Source organism: Ogataea polymorpha (assembly GCF_001664045.1).
Source record: "Ogataea polymorpha strain NCYC 495 leu1.1 chromosome Unknown OGAPOscaffold_5, whole genome shotgun sequence".
NCBI lineage: Eukaryota > Fungi > Ascomycota > Pichiomycetes > Pichiales > Pichiaceae > Ogataea > Ogataea polymorpha.
The window spans coordinates 725,265-743,269 of NW_017264702.1; the positions used below are offsets into that span (position 1 = coordinate 725,265).

At 48.4% G+C, this 18,005-nt stretch overlaps 12 protein-coding genes across 12 annotated transcripts; 8 read left to right on the forward strand and 4 right to left on the reverse strand.

The window, feature by feature from the left end:
• Positions 1-130: 130 nt before the first annotated feature.
• On the forward strand, positions 131-386 carry OGAPODRAFT_9293 (uncharacterized protein; the record flags this gene model as incomplete). Its single annotated transcript, XM_018357247.1, has 2 exons — positions 131-139; positions 174-386. 2 exons carry the CDS (start codon positions 131-133, stop codon positions 384-386), a joined length of 222 nt encoding a protein of 73 aa, XP_018209990.1.
• Positions 174-1,867, reverse strand: OGAPODRAFT_16886 (uncharacterized protein). Its single transcript, XM_018354728.1, has one exon. The coding sequence runs from the start codon at positions 1,848-1,850 to the stop codon at positions 447-449; it is 1,404 nt and encodes a 467-aa protein (XP_018209991.1). The 5' UTR covers positions 1,851-1,867; the 3' UTR covers positions 174-446.
• A 111-nt stretch (positions 1,868-1,978) lies between these two features.
• OGAPODRAFT_16887 (uncharacterized protein) lies at positions 1,979-3,774 on the forward strand (the record flags this gene model as incomplete). Its single annotated transcript, XM_018354729.1, has 1 exon — positions 1,979-3,774. A coding segment is annotated over exon 1 (712 nt), but the record flags the coding sequence as incomplete, so codon positions are not given.
• Positions 3,775-4,109: 335 nt separating this feature from the next.
• On the forward strand, positions 4,110-5,096 carry OGAPODRAFT_50606 (uncharacterized protein; the record flags this gene model as incomplete). Its single annotated transcript, XM_018355669.1, has 1 exon — positions 4,110-5,096. One exon carries the CDS (start codon positions 4,110-4,112, stop codon positions 5,094-5,096), a length of 987 nt encoding a protein of 328 aa, XP_018209993.1.
• On the forward strand, positions 4,275-7,161 carry OGAPODRAFT_16889 (uncharacterized protein). The gene has a single exon (XM_018354730.1). It carries the CDS (start codon positions 5,164-5,166, stop codon positions 7,099-7,101), a length of 1,938 nt encoding a protein of 645 aa, XP_018209994.1. The 5' UTR covers positions 4,275-5,163; the 3' UTR covers positions 7,102-7,161.
• Positions 7,162-7,271: 110 nt separating this feature from the next.
• Positions 7,272-8,328, reverse strand: OGAPODRAFT_13838 (uncharacterized protein; the record flags this gene model as incomplete). Its single annotated transcript, XM_018353389.1, has 2 exons — positions 7,272-7,283; positions 7,384-8,328. The coding sequence occupies 2 exons, from the start codon at positions 8,326-8,328 to the stop codon at positions 7,272-7,274; spliced, it is 957 nt and encodes a 318-aa protein (XP_018209995.1).
• On the reverse strand, positions 8,252-10,028 carry OGAPODRAFT_16890 (uncharacterized protein). Its single transcript, XM_018354731.1, has one exon. The coding sequence runs from the start codon at positions 9,961-9,963 to the stop codon at positions 8,563-8,565; it is 1,401 nt and encodes a 466-aa protein (XP_018209996.1). The 5' UTR covers positions 9,964-10,028; the 3' UTR covers positions 8,252-8,562.
• Positions 10,029-10,205: 177 nt separating this feature from the next.
• On the forward strand, positions 10,206-11,675 carry OGAPODRAFT_94879 (uncharacterized protein; the record flags this gene model as incomplete). Its single annotated transcript, XM_018357639.1, has 1 exon — positions 10,206-11,675. One exon carries the CDS (start codon positions 10,206-10,208, stop codon positions 11,610-11,612), a length of 1,407 nt encoding a protein of 468 aa, XP_018209997.1. The 3' UTR covers positions 11,613-11,675.
• An 18-nt stretch (positions 11,676-11,693) lies between these two features.
• On the forward strand, positions 11,694-12,462 carry OGAPODRAFT_16891 (uncharacterized protein). Its single transcript, XM_018354732.1, has one exon. The coding sequence runs from the start codon at positions 11,698-11,700 to the stop codon at positions 12,382-12,384; it is 687 nt and encodes a 228-aa protein (XP_018209998.1). The 5' UTR covers positions 11,694-11,697; the 3' UTR covers positions 12,385-12,462.
• A 520-nt stretch (positions 12,463-12,982) lies between these two features.
• Positions 12,983-14,044, forward strand: OGAPODRAFT_9302 (uncharacterized protein; the record flags this gene model as incomplete). The annotated part of the gene is made up of 1 exon (XM_018357258.1): positions 12,983-14,044. One exon carries the CDS (start codon positions 12,983-12,985, stop codon positions 14,042-14,044), a length of 1,062 nt encoding a protein of 353 aa, XP_018209999.1.
• Positions 14,045-14,242: 198 nt separating this feature from the next.
• Positions 14,243-16,222, reverse strand: OGAPODRAFT_101528 (uncharacterized protein; the record flags this gene model as incomplete). The annotated part of the gene is made up of 1 exon (XM_018353053.1): positions 14,243-16,222. The coding sequence occupies one exon, from the start codon at positions 16,220-16,222 to the stop codon at positions 14,507-14,509; it is 1,716 nt and encodes a 571-aa protein (XP_018210000.1). The 3' UTR covers positions 14,243-14,506.
• Positions 16,223-16,555: 333 nt separating this feature from the next.
• On the forward strand, positions 16,556-17,987 carry OGAPODRAFT_16892 (uncharacterized protein). Its single transcript, XM_018354733.1, has one exon. The coding sequence runs from the start codon at positions 16,571-16,573 to the stop codon at positions 17,915-17,917; it is 1,347 nt and encodes a 448-aa protein (XP_018210001.1). The 5' UTR covers positions 16,556-16,570; the 3' UTR covers positions 17,918-17,987.
• Positions 17,988-18,005: the final 18 nt, after the last annotated feature.

Sequence of the window (18,005 nt, forward strand, 5' to 3'; positions counted from 1 at the left end):
AGCAATTGGATCAAATTTTCTACGATTCTGGGGAATCCAATATCAGCTGCCCTGGCTGGCTGTGGTGGTATTTTTTTCTCATTTTTTGACTACAATTCTCCTGACTCTTATCGTTGTTTCAAATACTCACATGGCTTTTGTAAGTAAAATACTGCCAGCACCACTAACCTCAGATCTCCAAAGCAGTACACATCTCCGTGGACCTTGCTCTGCTCGCCGGGTTTCTTGCCGGCATCAAGAAAAATACTGGAATCGAACCCAACGTGAAGCTCCTCAACCAACCGGAGCTCGAGAAATACGCGTACAAATATTTGGAGCTTGGAGACTACCTCTACAATCAGAGCACCGAGTTCATGTCCAGCTCTTACTTCTTCAAAAGAAAGTGATTCGCGGTAGATTGATCTATCTAATTTAGATAATATTATTAATTTACAGCCCTTTGCTCGTCACGACGGATTGAACGGCATCACGTACCTTTCGCTGTCTGCTTGGCTCTTTTGAGACATGTACGACCACCCGTACCCGTAACCGTCGTCCAGCTCCTCTTCCTCTTCCTCAGCACGTGACTCCGCCACCCCATGAGAATACTCTGTCACTTCGGTGACATACTTGTCCTGGTAATGCAGAGGATGGTGTCGGGAGACGGGTTTGCTAGAAACGGTGGGCGCGGTGGGCTGGGTCAGCGATCTCATCGATTCCCAGAAATCTTGGTCCTCTTCCACGTCCTCGTCTTCCTCGTCGGTAGTATGAGGAGGTGTGCTTTTTGCACCTCGCGTTTGCGTGCTGCTTCCGTTGGACTCCGTGGTGTTGTCTCTTGGCGAGTGAGACGTGAGCTTCGGAACCTCTGTCAATGGCGGAAGATAGTTGAAGTGCGAGTATCTGTTCAAAGACGTTGTTGGATCCAAAGCAGAAGTCTGTGGACTGTAGTGGTGGTGAATGTGCTGGTGGATGGTGATGTTGACCCCGTTGAACCTGGCCAGATCGATGATTTGGTGTACCTGTTCCTGCGACTGTATGGTTCCGTGGAAATCTCTAATAGGCTCGTTTGTTTTTGGATCCAGCATGTCAAATCGCCATTCCGTGTTCGATCTGCCGGGAGATCGGCTGCTTCCTGGCCGGGCAAGCGGCTGGCGCTGAAAACTCACCTGGGGCAGCTTGTGGGGAAGATGATGTTGTTCTGAACTAGCCAGCTTGTTTGTTGTCGGATTGGTGTCTTCCCCTGTAGCCTCTATAGCTCCCACAGCTACCATGATCGGCCTGGAGGCCTGTTTGCGCGCAACGTCAGTCATGATTTTTCTCCAGCGGTTCCTACACGTGAGACTTGGACGTCCCTGGATCGCAGCGGCCACAGTTCTCCATCTGGTTCCATGTACCTGGACGCTTTTAATTAGCTGCAAATCCTCTTCCAAACTCCATGGCTTTGTTCTGTCGGTGTTCTCCGGGTTCAAGACCTCGATGTAACGCTTAGAGCATTGGTCCTCTGTTCTTCCTTCCACTCTCTCTGAGACCTTGGCCCAAGCAGGCCCGACTTCCTGATATGCCTTCAGCAGTTGCTGGTCCTCCTCGGGAGTCCACTTTCCCCGTCGCAGCCGAGGGTCTAAGGCGCTCACCCATCTCTTGCGACAGCGCATGGCACTAAACTCTGGGAACATCTCAGCTATCGAGGCCCAATCTATGCGATCAGGCTTTATGCGTTGTTTATCGTACTTTTCCAGGTTTTCCTGTTTGAGAAACTGCTCAATAACTGCCTTTTTGAGAGCCTCGTCCTTCTCTTCCGTCCATAATGATCGAGTCTGCTTACGAAAAACCTTATACCCCAACGACTCTGTCACGGCCAGATGGTCGATCATATTGGTGGTGGCCTTTCTGGTCATCCCGGCTAGTTATTTTTTTTTCTTGCAAATATTTTTTTTAGTCACTAACAAACAGGCTTTGAGCTAGTTTAGTATCTATCTATTTTTTTATGGACACTTTATCAGTAGAGGAAATTAAATCCATAGTCCAATGCCAGTTCCAATTGATTGTCCAGCGCAATGACAGGCTTCGATCACATTCTCTTCTTACTGAGAACAAACCGTTCAACTCACGTGCCACAGATCTAGTCATCATCGACTGGATAGAGATCTCAACAAACTATCTCAATGCTCTGAAAGCACTGGCAGATTTCGAGGACCCTAGTATGGTGATCCAATTGTATATCTACAATTATTTCATTCTCAAATACATATTGCAGCGTGCCGACGTCAGAAATCAAGAAGATCAAGGATTCATAGGCACCCTCAGCAACGTATCGCACCAAATATTAAACAAAAGCAAATACAAGGAGCTATTGGATCTTGCAATGGAAGAAGCATCAAGTCTTATTGAATCAGACTTAAATCAGGACCTGTATCCGGTGGTGGATCACTTAAGTTTCGATTGCGATGAGCTATCAACACGTCTATTTGATCTCCGGGAAAAGATACTTCTGATAGATGTTCGAACCTTTGATAAGTTCCTGAAATCGCACATAGAACATGAAGACATTATTAACATTCAGCCGGAAAGCGTGCAAGCAGTACATGATTTTGAGGACCTCGTTTTCTGTCTTCAGGTAGGAAATATAGATTTTTCGGCAAAGCTTGCGTCTTTCAACCAGTACACTTTTGTTGTCGTGTTTGGCGAGTCTCAAGGAGCGAAGCATGTGTTCAAGCTGGTGGAAAGTGCTATTGAAAAACGAAAAAGATGGGGTGATATCAAAGTTGAGCCAAGAACTCTAGAAGGAGGCTTTGAACGTTGGTCTCAACTCTTTGGTAACGACCGCGCAAAAACATTCACAGGAACCATTTCCACACCTTCCAAGCCTGCCACATCTTTCCGGAGCTCAACTCCGTCTCTCCCTCCCGGGCTCTCTCTTCCTTTGGTGAGACTTCACAATTACGGAAGCACGTGCTACATCAACTCTATGGTCCAGTGCTTGTTTAATCTGTCATATTTCCGCAATTTCGTGATGGATCCATCCAGATTCCAGCCAATCCTACGGTCCAACGACGATTCCCTTGTCCTCGCATTTTACGCATTGTTTAACGAATTTTTTTATGCCAAGGGCCACGCTGTTGTTCGTCCCAACAATTTTGTAAGGCTATGCTCATATCTGAAGCCAGATCTCAAAATTCCTCATGAACAACAAGATACTTCTCAATTTCTATATTTTATCCTAAACAGATTGCATGACGAGCTGCGCATAGATGATTCGCCCGCTAACCGACAAAGCTTCAAGACGAATAACCCGGAAACAGACCCATTTACAGACTATGGTAGCAGCAAGGAATATCTGTCTTGGAACTCGCAGCTGTTGAAGTCGGAAGGGGTCTCTCCAATCAACAAGCTGTTCCAAATTCAGCAAGAAACGAGGCTCAAGTGTGGACGTTGTGGCTATGTATCGCTGAATTACGATAACTCGACGATGATGAATCTGAATTTGAACGGCAGCGAATACTATCTGAATGATCTTATTCTACGAAACCTTGAGCCTGAAGAACTATCTGATCGGCTCGGAAATGCGTGGAACTGCCCAAAATGCGAGAAATTAAGTGCGGAGCTGAAACAGCTCGAGGAAATGGTCTCTTCTCAGGAATCGAAAAAACGAGGGTTTTTCAAGTTCAAAAAAGAAGACCATTCTACAATTAACGACTACCAGACAGGTCGCTACGCTGAGCTGAAAGCGTTTCTGAGCCAGCCGAACGTGTCGTACAGATCATCCAATTTCATCAAATTACCCCAGATTTTGACTGTCTACCTCGCCAAATTTGACCCGTACCAGAACAAACTCAACATCAAGTTGCGATTCCCAAAGAGATTAAATTTCAAGATCAAAAGACAAGATAAAGAGGTTGCATACAATTACAAATTGAGTGGCTGGATAGACCATTTGGGCGACTCCATAGGGTCTGGTCACTACACCAACGTCATTCACCGGAGTGGCCAATGGATTTTGTGCGACGACGACCGGCTGAGTGTTTGTCGGTACGAGGAGGAAATTGGGGATCAGAACGCGTATATATTATTTTACACCTTAGTGAAGTAAAATATTTTTTTTCTAGGTGCGAAAAAAAAAAAATCCAATTATCATGATTATCAGCATTAGTGTGCCGTCAAAGCCAGAACCCGGCGACACCGAGGCTGGTTCATCAGTGGTCACTCCAGGAGAGTTGATCACCGACGATCCGACATGGATGCGCGGCCATGGGACGTACTTTCTAAACGACAAGACATACTCTTCAGTTGCAGGAACCGTTGTCAAGGTGAACAAGCTGCTGAGCGTAGTTCCCTTCAAAGGCAGATACTCTCCAGAGACAGGAGACCATCTAGTGGGCAGAATTATTGATGTTGGACAGAAAAGATGGAAAGTGGACATTGGAGGTGAACATGACGCGGTGCTTATGCTGGGATCGGTGAACCTGCCCGGAGGTATTCTGCGAAGGAAATCCGAGAGCGACGAACTACAGATGCGTAATTTTTTAAAAGAAGGCGACCTGCTAAACGCCGAGGTGCAATCGCTGTTTTCGGACGGCAGCGCCTCCCTGCATACCCGCTCACTGAAATACGGGAAACTTCGAAACGGGGTGTTTGTTGCGGTGCCTTCGAAACTGATTGTGAGAGCGAAAAACCATTCTCACGACTTACCCGGGAATGTGAGCATCATTTTGGGTGTGAACGGCTACTGCTGGATCTACAAAACTCCGCTTTCTTCTGCTGCAGATCATTCTGCTTCCACGGCTAAGACTAATGCAGAGTTGTCTTCTGCGGCTTCCGGTTATTATCAGCCCGGACAAGGTAGTGTATCAATCACGAGATTGGAACAGGAGTCGTCGTGGGACATTTACAGCGACAAGAACGACGCGCTCTCGGCCAGCATCAAGGACACCATATCGAGATACAAGAACTGTTTGCTGAGCTTGAGCCAGTGCAACATCGGAATCAACGAGGTGCGGCTGGTGAGGGCGTACGAAATTAGTTTAGGGTACGGCGATACAAACTTACTATTTCGGGAAGATGTTAGGCAGTCGCTTGGCGAAGACGTGATCGCGCAAGAAAAAATGCGAGGGGCAGGGTAAACGGGGAATTTTTGGAGAAATGTATTTCCGCAACTTTCTCATATTTCTCGAATTTGGATGATATATTATGTCTTTTAGACAAGCAAAAAGATTTGGCCAAATCGGAGCCTGTTCAGCTATAGCGCTGACTCTGGGAGGCCTTTATGTACAAACCGCACACAACGAAACGCTTGTGGACTACAAGAGCAAGTTCCCGCCCATCGTGACCGACGTAGAAAAGCCCCCCGCAAGAAAAGACTTGCTGGAAAAACTGGGGAAACCTGTCAGCACTCCAGCCGAAAATTTTTCCGCCAGGGATGCCACCTCCAAGTTTGACCTGATCATTGTCGGCGGAGGCGCCACGGGTACTGGTGCTGCCCTGGACGCTACTCTCCGCGGTTTGAATGTTTTGTTGCTCGAGAAGAATGATTTTGCTTCTGGAACATCGTCCAAATCCACCAAGATGGCACATGGAGGTGTCCGGTACTTAGAAAAGGCCATTTTCCAGCTTTCCAAGGCCCAGCTTGACCTTGTCATTGAAGCCTTGAATGAGAGAGCTTCCATTTTAAACAACGCGCCTCATCTGGCTCACTGTCTTCCTATTGCCATTCCCGTTTACAAATACTGGCAAATGCCATACTTTTATGCTGGCTGCTTGCTGTATGACCTGTTTGCAGGTTCTCAGAACCTGAGATTTTCCTACATGATGACCAAGAACCGTCTGTTGGACAAACACCCACAATTGGACCCAGAAGGTCTTGTTGGTGGACTTGTTTACCACGACGGTCTGTTTAATGACTCTCGGATGAACGTTACCCTTGCCTTGACTGCAATCCACAATGGCGCTACTGTCTTGAACTACATGGAGGTCAAGCAGATCTTGAAGAACGAGCAAGGAAGGAGCAAGGGTGTGCGCGTCGTCGACTCTGAGACCAATAATGAATACTTGGTTGCTGCCGATGCCATCATCAGTGCTACGGGCCCTTACTCTGACGCACTGTTGTCCATGGATGAGTCGCCATCCGGTCTGCCAGATCCTGAGATTTTGAAACGCCCAAAGATGGTGGTTCCTTCTGGCGGTGTTCACATCGTTCTTCCAGAATGGTACTGCGCCAGAGACATGGGATTGCTTGATGCTTCGACATCCGACGGACGTGTGATGTTTTTCTTGCCATGGCAAGGAAAGGTTCTGGCAGGAACCACTGACGTTCCCCTAGACAAGATTCCAGAGAACCCTGTTGCTACAGAGGTTGAGATTAATGATATTCTGAAAGAGCTGCAGCATTATGTTAAGTTCGAGGTTAAAAGAGAAGATGTTTTGAGTGCATGGTGTGGTGTCAGACCGCTTGTCAGAGACCCTAAGAAGGTGCACGCAGGCAACATCAACTCCACCCAGGGACTTGTTAGAAACCACTTGATTTATCACTCGCCTAATGGACTAATTACCATCTCTGGCGGTAAATGGACAACTTATAGAGAAATGGCAGAGGAGGTCATCAATGAGGTCATCAAGGACACTCCCGAGTTCCAAACCAAACCTCTGAAGCCTTGTTCCACCAGAAACCACAAGCTCGTTGGAGCCGTCAATTACGACGACTCTTTGTCTGCTAGACTGGCACAGCTTTATAAACTGACGGACAAAATGGCCATCCATCTGGCTAGCAATTATGGAGACCGTGCTGCTATGATTATTGGTATGTTCAAGGACCCTCGGAATGCTGAGCCTTTGGGTCTGACTAACCCGCCAACGTATGCCAACTTCGATCATCCGTTCACTAGAGCAGAGCTACGTTACTCGATGGCATATGAGTATGCCAGACGGCCTCTGGACTTTTTGGCCAGACGGTGTAGACTGGCCTTCTTGGACTCCAAGATGGCGTTACAATGTGTTGACGAAGTTGCCGACATTATGGCCGAGGAGTACGGCTGGAGCAAGGAGCTCAAAAAACAATACATCGACGAGGCAGTTCACTACATTGAACATATGGGATTGGAGCCTAACGCTGATCCATATGGAAAGTTATAAATATTTTGCGACGGTTCGTTAGATAGTGCTATATAAGTTCCTAAGATTGATGAACTCTTCTGGACTCATACATTCCTTGAATGAACATCCTTTGGTGTTGTTGATTAGTTTTTTCTCAAACTCAGAACGCTGCTTAGTTTGCATTTGGCCGTTCTGGATCAAGGCCCAAATTAAGTCCTCCTCTCCCAGAATATTATCGTAATAGTTCTCTCCAGTGTAGACGATCTCGGCAAGGTCGTGAAGAATATTTGCCGTCAGTCCCCAGCAGTTTCGCGTGCGCACGCCAAACTCGTGGTCCTCCTGCGTCTCGTCCTCACTCTCGGAGGACAAATCCTGGATTTCTTCCAGCCATCTGACCTCATTGTCGTTGTGAATAGGAAAGATGAACGACCGTAAGTTCCATGGAATACCTGCCCATTTGGTCTTTATGTATGATTGTTTGAGACACTCCTTGAGCTCGTACCTACGTGGTTTAGGCTGCAAGAAGTCCTTCAGAGGCACGCTGAAGATTGACGACGACTCTCCCGGATTGAGCATGATGTTGCCGATGTGCTGATCTTCGATGCTGCCTAGCTTGGACTCGCTCCAGTTGATGAACGCAATGCAAGGTGACACTCCCAGGAGTGTCCTTGCGAGATACGTGGGCATCACCTTGAGTTCCTCGACCTCATACCCAAACTTCTCTTTCAAGAACCGGTTGTCGCGGTGTATTCCAATCTCTTCCTCAGCCTCTCGACGAGAACACTGAAACTCAGACTCCAACGGATAGTCGACTTTGCCACCGGGAAGAGAAATGTGTCCTGAGAAGTTTCTGAGCTTGTGCGATCTCTTTGTCAGGATCACACGCAACTCACCCTGTCTGCCCAAAAACAATAGAACGAGAACTGAAGACCTCCTCACCGCCGGCAAGCGATGCCAGACAGACACCTGGGACCCAGCATAGTACCGGGGCTGGTAGTTCCGTAAATTAATTAAATATCGTGACTCCATCCTGTGGCTGTTCACGAGTTTGGCGAATCTATGATCCAGATCGTGGCCCACTTGTGGAGGGTTCGGGATCTGGTACCTGAGAAATGAAAGACTGTTGTATAGACGCTGTAGAAGCTTGTTTTGCAAGACGACAGTGTTGTTGACTGTGTTTGCAGCAATGGGGGATGCAGATGAATAATTTATAAAGGTTGAAGTGATTAGGTTATGTGTGGCCTTGAAATTCTGATAGTAATTCATAGCGACGGGTCGATCGACGGCTGTTGTTTTATTAATTTGCTGGGAGAACAGCAGTATGCAACATCAACAGCATAGTTTGAACGCGTTTGGCTTCTTTATATACATGGCGCTATGTGAAAGTCCCTTTTGTGAGCAGAAATCCCCTCCCCTAAGCAGAAAATGTTGAACCAAAACAACATGAGGGGACTGCAATAAACATTGGTGCAAGGGTGTGTGATAAGCGAAAAAAACCACTCAGTCGACCTTGGCCTCTGCAAGACTGTGTAGCGTCGAAATGTTGTTGCTGAACTGTTTCCCTTTCTTGGTAAGCTTTTTCAGCTTGTTCTTGACCACCATGACTGGTACTGTGCTCTTGCGCACCAGATGGTTTGACAGCGACCCCAGGAGCACTCCTTTTATGGCCGAGGTGCCGCGGGAGCCGACTATCACCAGTGTTGGCGAGATGTGTTTTATAATTTCGACCATAAAATGGCGTGGGATTGGGTGGTGGCACGACTCGATCACGATGTGGACTTGCAATTTGGTGAGTTTGAGAAGGTCTAGCGTCTCGCGCGTGATTTCCTCAACGTTCTGTATACGTAGCTTTTCCCGAGCAGCTTTCGACAGCTTCTCTTCCTTAGTCTCTGATTGGTTTGGACTGTTAGGTTGGATACCGTTTAGGTTCATTGACGAGTAATCATCATCCTCGATCACATTTAAAACGTACAGCACAGACCCATCCACCAGGACTGTGCCGATACACCATTCCAGAGCGTATTTCGATTCCTCGGAAAAGTCCATGCACAACACAAACATTTGAGGAGCCTCCCTGCCGTCTTTTCTGGAGAGTTCAAAAAAATTCCCTCTTGTGATGGTTCGAATAGCCATTTGGTTACTGAGGATGGATTCAATCTCTGATACAACCACATGCTCATTCAAAGTGCGAGCCAACTCTGTGTCGGCTTTTTCCTCCACATCGCTTGTGTAAGGCACTGAAAAGCCGTCGGTAGCAGAGAAAAACTCGGGCGAGACGAGCTTTTTCTTGTAAATGGCGTACTCCTGCAATTTCTCTTTGCGCCCCGTGTTGTCCTGGTAGAATTTTTCCGGGTCATAGTGGATATGCGTGCCTACCTTCTTGGCGTTCTCCTCGATCTTTTCTAGAAACTCATGAGGAACCTGGCGCCCAATGGATTTGGCGTTAGCCAAAGCCCGTTCCGCTGCCAGCAGCTCGTCAAGTTTCTCAGCCTGAATGGCATCTTTCACGAGCTTGCGGTTATTGATCTTGCTCAACTCGTCCTTAGGCGTCATCTTGCGACCAAAACTGTATTTCTCATCCTGCATTTCGTCAGGTGAATAGGACGCATAGTTCGGAAGTACTTTACCACCGTCATCGACTTCGAATTCAGAGTCTGTATCGCTTATCTGCTCTTCATCGCTGCTGGAGGCATTATCCAGACCTTCCAGCTCGTCCTCGCTTTCGTTCACCCGTGTTCCAGACGGCGACCGCAATCTTTCGGACGGATCGTGTGCAGTAATTGCATATTTAGCGTCAGGGTCCTTTGAGCTGGAACGACTCAGGGACCTCCTGACACTGGACAGGCCCCTCGAGTGTGCGCGCTGCGCACCCGGGGATGCGTCCCTCCCGCGGCCCCTCATTGTTCCGGAGTTTCCGGCTTTCTGGCGCTCTAAAATTTGCGCAATTAATTGACGTTCTTCTTCCAATGCTCCTTCCAGCGACATGGTTTAGATAAAATAAATATACGATAAATGCTGCCAGGAAAAATTACCTCGTCGCGCCGATCGGTGCCCGGTCGATTTATTATTGCTTATCGGTCCCCCGATCACGATTTGTGCTCCATGGCAACAGAAAAACTTTTGTCCCTCTATTTGCTTTTCCCATGACACCTCTTGTACGTTCCTACACTCTGGCCTTTGGGCTCTCCTTGGTCGGCTCGCTGTCCTTGGGTGTGCTGGCTCTCTTCTCTATATTCACCCAGCCTTTGCAGAGTCGGCTACGATACCCGCAATCAACCATCAACAGCATCATAATCGCCCAGACCTTGGGTCTGAACGGGTTCACACCCCTTTGTGGGCTCCTGGCCGATCTCAAAGGGCCCTGGATCCTTAGTCTATTGGCGCTCGCTTGCTATCTGCTGGGATTCTCCTCCGTTCTATTTATTTACGAGAACGAGGTGCTTGATCCCGTCCCCGTGTACATCAGTTTTTTTCTCATTGGGTGTGCTCACACGTGTCTTCTGTTTAGCTGCTTGCTTAACTGTGCGCGTTCTCTCGGGAAATACTACACAACACTCGCTATTGGCACCCCAAACCTTATGATTGCCTTTTCCACATTTCTCGAGATCCACATGCTGCAAAACTGGTTTGACGAATCGGACCCGACTAAAGCATTCCAGCATAAGTTACGGTTCTTTATGATCACGCTTTGCGCAAGCAGCATTTTTGCATTCCTGGGTTGCAAGATCACAGACCGGACGGAAAAAAACGAGCACGAAACAGAGCATTTTAGCAGCTTCAACGCGTCTCCCTTACTTTCAGGAGGCAGTGCGGTCTTGGGCTCGCACTCACCAAAGGCTGCCATTGCTACAGAAGATCTTGAATACGTGCAATTGGACGACCAGATGTCTGCTTCCAGTGTCAGCTATAAGCACAAGATCTCTCGTTTTCTCAGAGATCCGCTCATGTACCCTCTGAACATGGCATTTTTCATGGCTGTCGGTGCAACAGAGTTTTTTTTGACAAATCTCAGCTCAATCCTGTCGTCTCTTGACCAAAACACGCTAGACTACAATCTGCAGCTCTACTCCATCACCTCGACGGCAATTAGGTTCGTCATTATGGTGGCCACCGACCATGTCTGCGCGAAATACGGCATTTCTCGTCTGAGCATTCTCGCAAGCTTGATCGTTATGTGCGGATTGGGCCATGTGTACCTGTCCAGCTGGCCCATCGCTGGACTGCACATCAACGTCATTGTGATGCTCAACGCCGTTCTCAATTCAGGCCTCTACACACTTTTTCCTGCAGTGCTGGCGGCAGTTTATGGGTTTGATATTTTAGGGACAACGTATGGGATTTTTTCATGCTGCTCCATCATCGGTAACATGCTGCTCAACCTTGTCTACGGCGTCGACTACACGCGCAACTGTGTGAATTCTACTGACAGCAACCTTGTCATCTGCTCCACGTACACATTCCTGTTGAGCGGAGTGGTGCTAACTGTTCTGGGGTCGCTGATCTACTGCTTGAAAAATAGATATCTCGCCAGGGCCCACGAAAACTTCTAGGTCTCTGGGGGTGTCTTTTTTTTATTATAGATGAAATAATCAATAGAAAATAATTATTTTTCCCCATCAATTAGGCATATCGGCGATGTCTCAAGGGGCAAGAGTGGTGCCAGAAGGGGTTCCCCTTTGGCAACCAGATGAAAGCGCGCGAGAGTGCCCCTTCTGTCATCGCAAATTTACGTTTTTCAACCGCAGACACCACTGCCGGAAGTGTGGCCGCGTGGTCTGTGGCGACTGCTCTTCTGTGTTTACGTGCTACTTGCCCAACACCTATGTTGTATCGCCGCAGTCCCAGATGTTTCTGGAAACCCCCCACGTACCGCACAGAACGTGCGACGAGTGTGCTGCAGAACTGGAAAGACAGGGCCACAGAAGCCAGCCGATCGACATGATCAAGAGCTCGTCCGCTAGAGAAGACACCTTAGCCCTGGAGAACGACGAGAACCTGTGTCCTGTGTGCAACATTGACCTGTCAGACGAGACAGATGCCGGCCGCGAGCAGCACATCAACAACTGCTTGCACTTTTTGGAGTTCACCGGCTCGCCGGACTCTAAGAGACAAACTAATAGAATGCTGGTATACACGCTGGACGCCAACGTTCGAGTTAACGAGGATAATGAGTGTGTCATTTGCTTTGAGGAGTTCCACGCGGGGGACAAGGTTGGCAGGCTAGAGTGTTTGTGCTGTTTCCATTACAAATGCATCAAGGACTGGATCAACCGTAAAGGTGCGTGTGAGTGTCCTGTGCATGCCGTGGCTGTGTCCGTTTAGACGAGCGTTATGAGGTTATGGAAGGTTAACGGGTAATTTAATGGTATTTAAAAAATGTGTAGAGTTGACGATATTTCGACGATCTTTTTGCGATCATGTTATGGTTCTAGCCAGGAACCGGTACATTGACCTCAGAATAAAGTAATTTTCTATTGTTTTATGGTGACTTTGGTGCGTCAAACTGCCGTTATCCCTTTAGGCTCCTTATTAGACTCCCCATTTGGATTATTTCCCAATTCAGAAAAACCACACGTAGTTTTTTTTCTTGCAAAAGCCCGGCCCGCGGTGCTCCAACTCTGCTACAAACTTGTGATAAGTTTGGAACCACAGTTTGTGGGACATGATCTCACACGTATCAGCATCTGGTACGTGTATCAGGTCTGTTTTGGCTCTGCTAGACCGCCGATTTGGCGGAACCCGCGGGTGATCTCTCGTATCAGGTCCCAATTTTCAGCTACATTGTGCCCAGCAAAAATTTTATTGTGCTCTATTGTCCGCATCCCTGTTCCTATCTTTTTTCCCACTCCTTTGGAGAAAGCGCGCCGTGCTGACTGCTCACACAGATATAAAGCACTAAAACGCCTCTTCTTAGCTTTTCATGTCTCGCTCTCCAAAATTAGAGTCGCTGTGGCTGGACGAGCCTTCCACGAGGAAGAAGGACAAGGTCCTTCGGGTACTACAAACCAAAAGCGCACAAATCCTCCACTACTTTGACCTGGAGCCTGACTTTGCAAAGGGCCGCAAAAAATCCCCGTTGATGATCAGCACGCCGTTCGGTTTCAACCACATGTCTCATCTCAGTGAGAAAAACGCGTTTGGTTTGGACAAGGCGTTCAAGGAGGCAGACTTGAGCCTGCTGCCAAAAGTGCTGAAAACAGCTCCAGAACGGTCTCCACCGTGTCTGGCCGTGTCCTCCTTCAGAACTTCGCCAAACACGGTCGGCAACATAGAACCAGACTCGCGGCCATCATCCAGGCACTTCAGAGTGAACTCCACGTCCTCTACCTCACAGCTTCTGAGTAGGGCCAACTCCACGTTCACTCGCTCCACCTCGATATCCACCCTTAGCTCACTGGCACCCTCTATCCAGGAAAGCCCAATGAGAATGCTCAAACACAACGACCTACTGCCATCTATTCCTCAGGAAGAGTCAGAGACCGATTTCTACAGATCCTCAGACTACTCCGAGAATTCTCAATTTTCTTCCAGAAGCAACAGAGAGTCCCGAGACAGCTCTGATCAGGAAGACGTCCATCTCCAGAAATTCGAGTTCCCGCAATTTTTGCAAACACCAACAGATAGAACTCCTACTGATCCTCCACACATCCGCAAAGTGCCTTCCATAGGCTCCCCTGTCGACTCCCGCGACTCGGCGTTCACTTTCGAGCTATTATCAACGCCGGAATACGTCAGAAACAGCCGTGCCCCAGGGACCAGAAAGCCTACTGGTGAGTATGTTCTTTCGTGTGATTTTTCCGAGGATGAGAACGACGATAACGAGCACAACTCGGAATCGGAGGACACGCTTATTGCGTTGAACGCAGCCAACATCAGCAGGCTGTCAAGACTGAGTATGGCCACAGAGCTGGATTTCTCGGCCTCATACTCAAAGACGTTTAGTAAACTCCGTCTGCCAGAAATTGCTGACGAGGATGTATAATAATAGATGAATTACGAACATTTGTAGTTCAAAAAAATTTAGTAACAATATTGTCTAGATGACAGATTTGCTGAAACCGGTGAACTCCAATAAACCACTCACCGCTACCCAAGAGAAACAGATCAGAGTGCTAGGGCTTGTTTCAGAGTACTACAACGTTTACCAGAAGCTTGAGCAAGTTCTCAAACGCGGGTTTGTCGACCTTGCCCGTGCTAATTACGAAGCAAATACGAGATACCAAAACTTCCTTGATCATAGGGAAATGCAGCGATTGGTGGATGTCGACTGGACAAATGCACAAATAATCCTCTGCGACAGGGAAGACGGATTGTCGAAGTCGCGGAAAATGTTCTCTGGAGGACTGGTGCCTCTGTCTCTACGAACTGCGCAGTCTGATTTTGCAGACTCGCTAGAACTTATTGTTCAGCTGGCCAAAATTAGACACAAAATTACGCAATTGTCCTAGTCCGTTTCGCTTCGTTTGAGAGCGTCCGCAGCCAATTTGTTGTAGTCGGCAGCAAGGGCACAGTAGGTCTGAATGACACCGATGATAGCCAGGGCCACTCCACAGCCGGTCCACAGTCCAAAGAGTCCCATAGGATGGCCCTTGGGGAAATAGAAGCTCAGCACAAACCCAAGCGGGAGGCCAATGAGATAGTACGAGCACAGGTTGACGTATCCACCTATTCTTTGCAACCCCTGTCCACGTAGGCATCCTGCGCTGGTTGCATTCATGGCGTCGAAAATCTGGATGAAAGCGACCAATGGCATCACCTGTGTGACAACCTCAATCACGTCCGCGTCGTTGGAGAACCAGCCCGCAATCTGCCTGCTATCCAAGAGCAAGAACGACGAGTTGATCAAGGCAATGGCCGCGGTGAACACAAAAACCATCTTGGCAGCAATCTTGGCCTCTCGTGGGAGCTGAGCACCCAGGAAGTTGGCCACTCTAGTGGATGCCGCAATAGAAACTCCGTATGGCACCTGGTAGGTGAGAGAGGCCATGGTGGCTATCACAGACTGCGCTGCAAGCGGCACAGTTCCGAGATAGCTGGACAGCAGGGTGAGGATCTCGAAACTCAGAAACTCGGACATAATCATGATAAGATTTGGGATACTCAGCTTGACCAGCTCGCCCCAGTTGGAAAACGCCTTTCGAAGTGCCAGTCCGTTCCAGCATTTCATAGGGTTGGCGACATTCTTCGTCCAGATCGTGTACCCAAATAGCCCAACAGCCATCAGTGTATAGTTGATGCTGACAGCGATGGGAGCGCCAATGTATCCCATTTTGAATACCCAAACGAAGATGTAGTTGAGCAATGCATTGAAGGGAGCACAGACGAAAAGCACGTACGTCGATGCTTCGAAAACTCCCTGGGCCTGCAAGAATCTTTTCCCTGTCTCAAAAAGTATGTAGCCTGGCAATCCAAAAGTGATGACTTTCAGGTATGTCGCAGCGAGTCTGGCGCTTTCTGCGTTCGGAAGGGCTTTTATGAGAATTTCTTCAGCCCATATCCACCATGCTACGCAGACTACGAACATGAGCGTGAATATAAGAGCTGTGCAACGCTGGAAGATCAAGCCCACAACCTTGTATTTTCTGGCTCCGTAGGCTTGCGGTAAAAACGTATCGAGTGACGATGCAAGGCCAGCAATGACGGCAATGGCCGATATATTGCAGCTCATGGTTCCCAGGGTGATTCCCGCGAGTGCTTCAGGGGAGATGTGTCCCACGGCAAAGATAGAGGCCACACCAAGGGAGTTTTGGAGCAAGAAGGTTATCACAAGCGGAACAGACGACATGAACATCTTCTTGAGCTCAAAGAGAGGCGTGGTGGTGATTTTCCCGTCGCGAAGAGCCTTGTCCCATGACTCATTGATAGCTTCAGGGTCTTGTGCAGGTGGCACAGAAACCGAAGGCACGGAGGAGTATCTTCTGATAGGAAAGTGGTTGGCCTGGAGTAGCTCTGCCTCTTCGGCTATGTCTGATGTTGCTGAGTACTGCTGGACCTGAGAGTCGATCAGTGGCTCGTCTTCCTCGAGGTCCTGGTCGCTGACAACAGCCGTGAAGTCTTCTGGTTTGATGAGGTCCTGGGGCACAAATAGCCCGTGTCTGCCCACAGATGTTGAAACCAGCGACGCGCGTCGCTGCGACGAGTGTGTAAATTGGCGTGACATAAGATTAAACAGAAGCAGCACGATTTACTTTTTTATACATACACCATTTTTTTAATATCTTGGCTGTGCCTCGGATCGATTAGGAATGTCTTGCCATAAAGCCCTGTGTGGGTGCAGCAAACGTGGCAGGCATGATTAACAGATCATCTTTGACTTCCCCCAGACTCCAGGTGAGTACCCCTGGCCCGGCGGTTTCCGCGGCAAGTTTTTGAGCCCCTTTATATTGGCTGCATAGAACATAACGCGTGGACGCACCAAACACGGATTACTTTTTTTGTATACCTAGCTGTTTTTTTTTTTTGGCAAAACGTTCTTTTCTCTGCTGTTTTGCTAGGACCCCTAATTGCAATGTTGCTAAATAAACGGTTTATCCGACTTTCAGCCGGGATAATAGCACTAGTCGTTATTTTGGGGCTTACATTGCACGCAGCACGCGAGACGCAAACATTGAAAGGCGCATCCCAGATGTTTGATAGCTACCGTACCGATCTCCAAGGATACATTACAAAGACAGCAAGCAAGTACAAAAAAATGACCGCCAACGAGGTGAAACAGGCTCTGGTTTTCAAGAATGGCGCGTTCCCTGAGGGAACTCCTAAGGAGAAGATTGTGGAGGAGCAAATGAAGTTCCACAGAGAGGTGTTGAGCAAGAAGATCGACGAGCCGAAGGGCATGAAACTGGTGCACAAGCAGGACGGTGACACTAACTATGAGCTGGCCAACGCCACTTTGTTGTCTCTTGTGAGAAACTCCGAACTAGACGGCATCGTCTCGTCGATCAGACAGCTGGAGGAGACCTGGAACTGGCGTTACAACTATCCGTTCACGTTCATCAACGACGAAGAGTTTACACCAGAGTTCAAGAAACGCGTGGAGGAGGTGTGTTCCGGCAAGGTGTACTACGAGATCATCCCAAAGTCGATCTGGGAGAAGCCAGCAAACATCGACCCTGATCTGTACAAGAACGGCATTGCCAAGCTGACTGCGAATAAAGTGAACTATGCCAGTCTGGAAAGCTACCACAACATGTGTCGGTTCAACTCCGGCTGGTTCTACAGACTGGAGGGCCTGAAGAAGTTCAAATACTACTGGAGAGTCGAGCCCAACGTGGATTTCTTCTGTAAGGTGGATTACGACGTGTTCAAGTTTATGAGAGATAATGAGCTGACATACGGCTTCACTGTGAGCTTGTACGATGAGCCGTTGACCATCGAGACCCTGTGGAAGACCACCGTCGACTTCTGTCTTGCCCATCCCGAGTATGTGCATCCGAACGGTGCGTTCAAGTGGCTGACAGAGAACCAGCAAAACCCTCAGAACACTAAGGGGGCGGGAGGATACTCGACGTGCCACTTCTGGTCGAATTTTGAGATCGCAGATATGGACTTCTACAGAGGAGAGGCATACTCCAAGTGGTTCGACGCTCTTGAGGCCGCTGGTGGATTTTACTACGAGAGATGGGGAGACGCCCCCGTTCACTCTGTGGGAATCGGGCTGTTTGAAGACAAGAGCAAGGTGTGGTGGTTCAGAGACATCGGCTACCACCACTCGCCGTATGAGAACTCTCCACATAGCGATAAGTGCTCTACGGACCACGAGCCAGGATACTTTGCACCTCCCGACGTCTACGACCAAAACTGCTTGCCAAACTGGATCAAGTATTCCATGACCTCGAACCAGCTGAACATGTACTAACTCGGTATAAAGGAGAGATAATAATATAATTACTTGATTTCCGGCCCGGTTTCCTAATGTGGACACTCCCAAAAAATTTTTAATTATC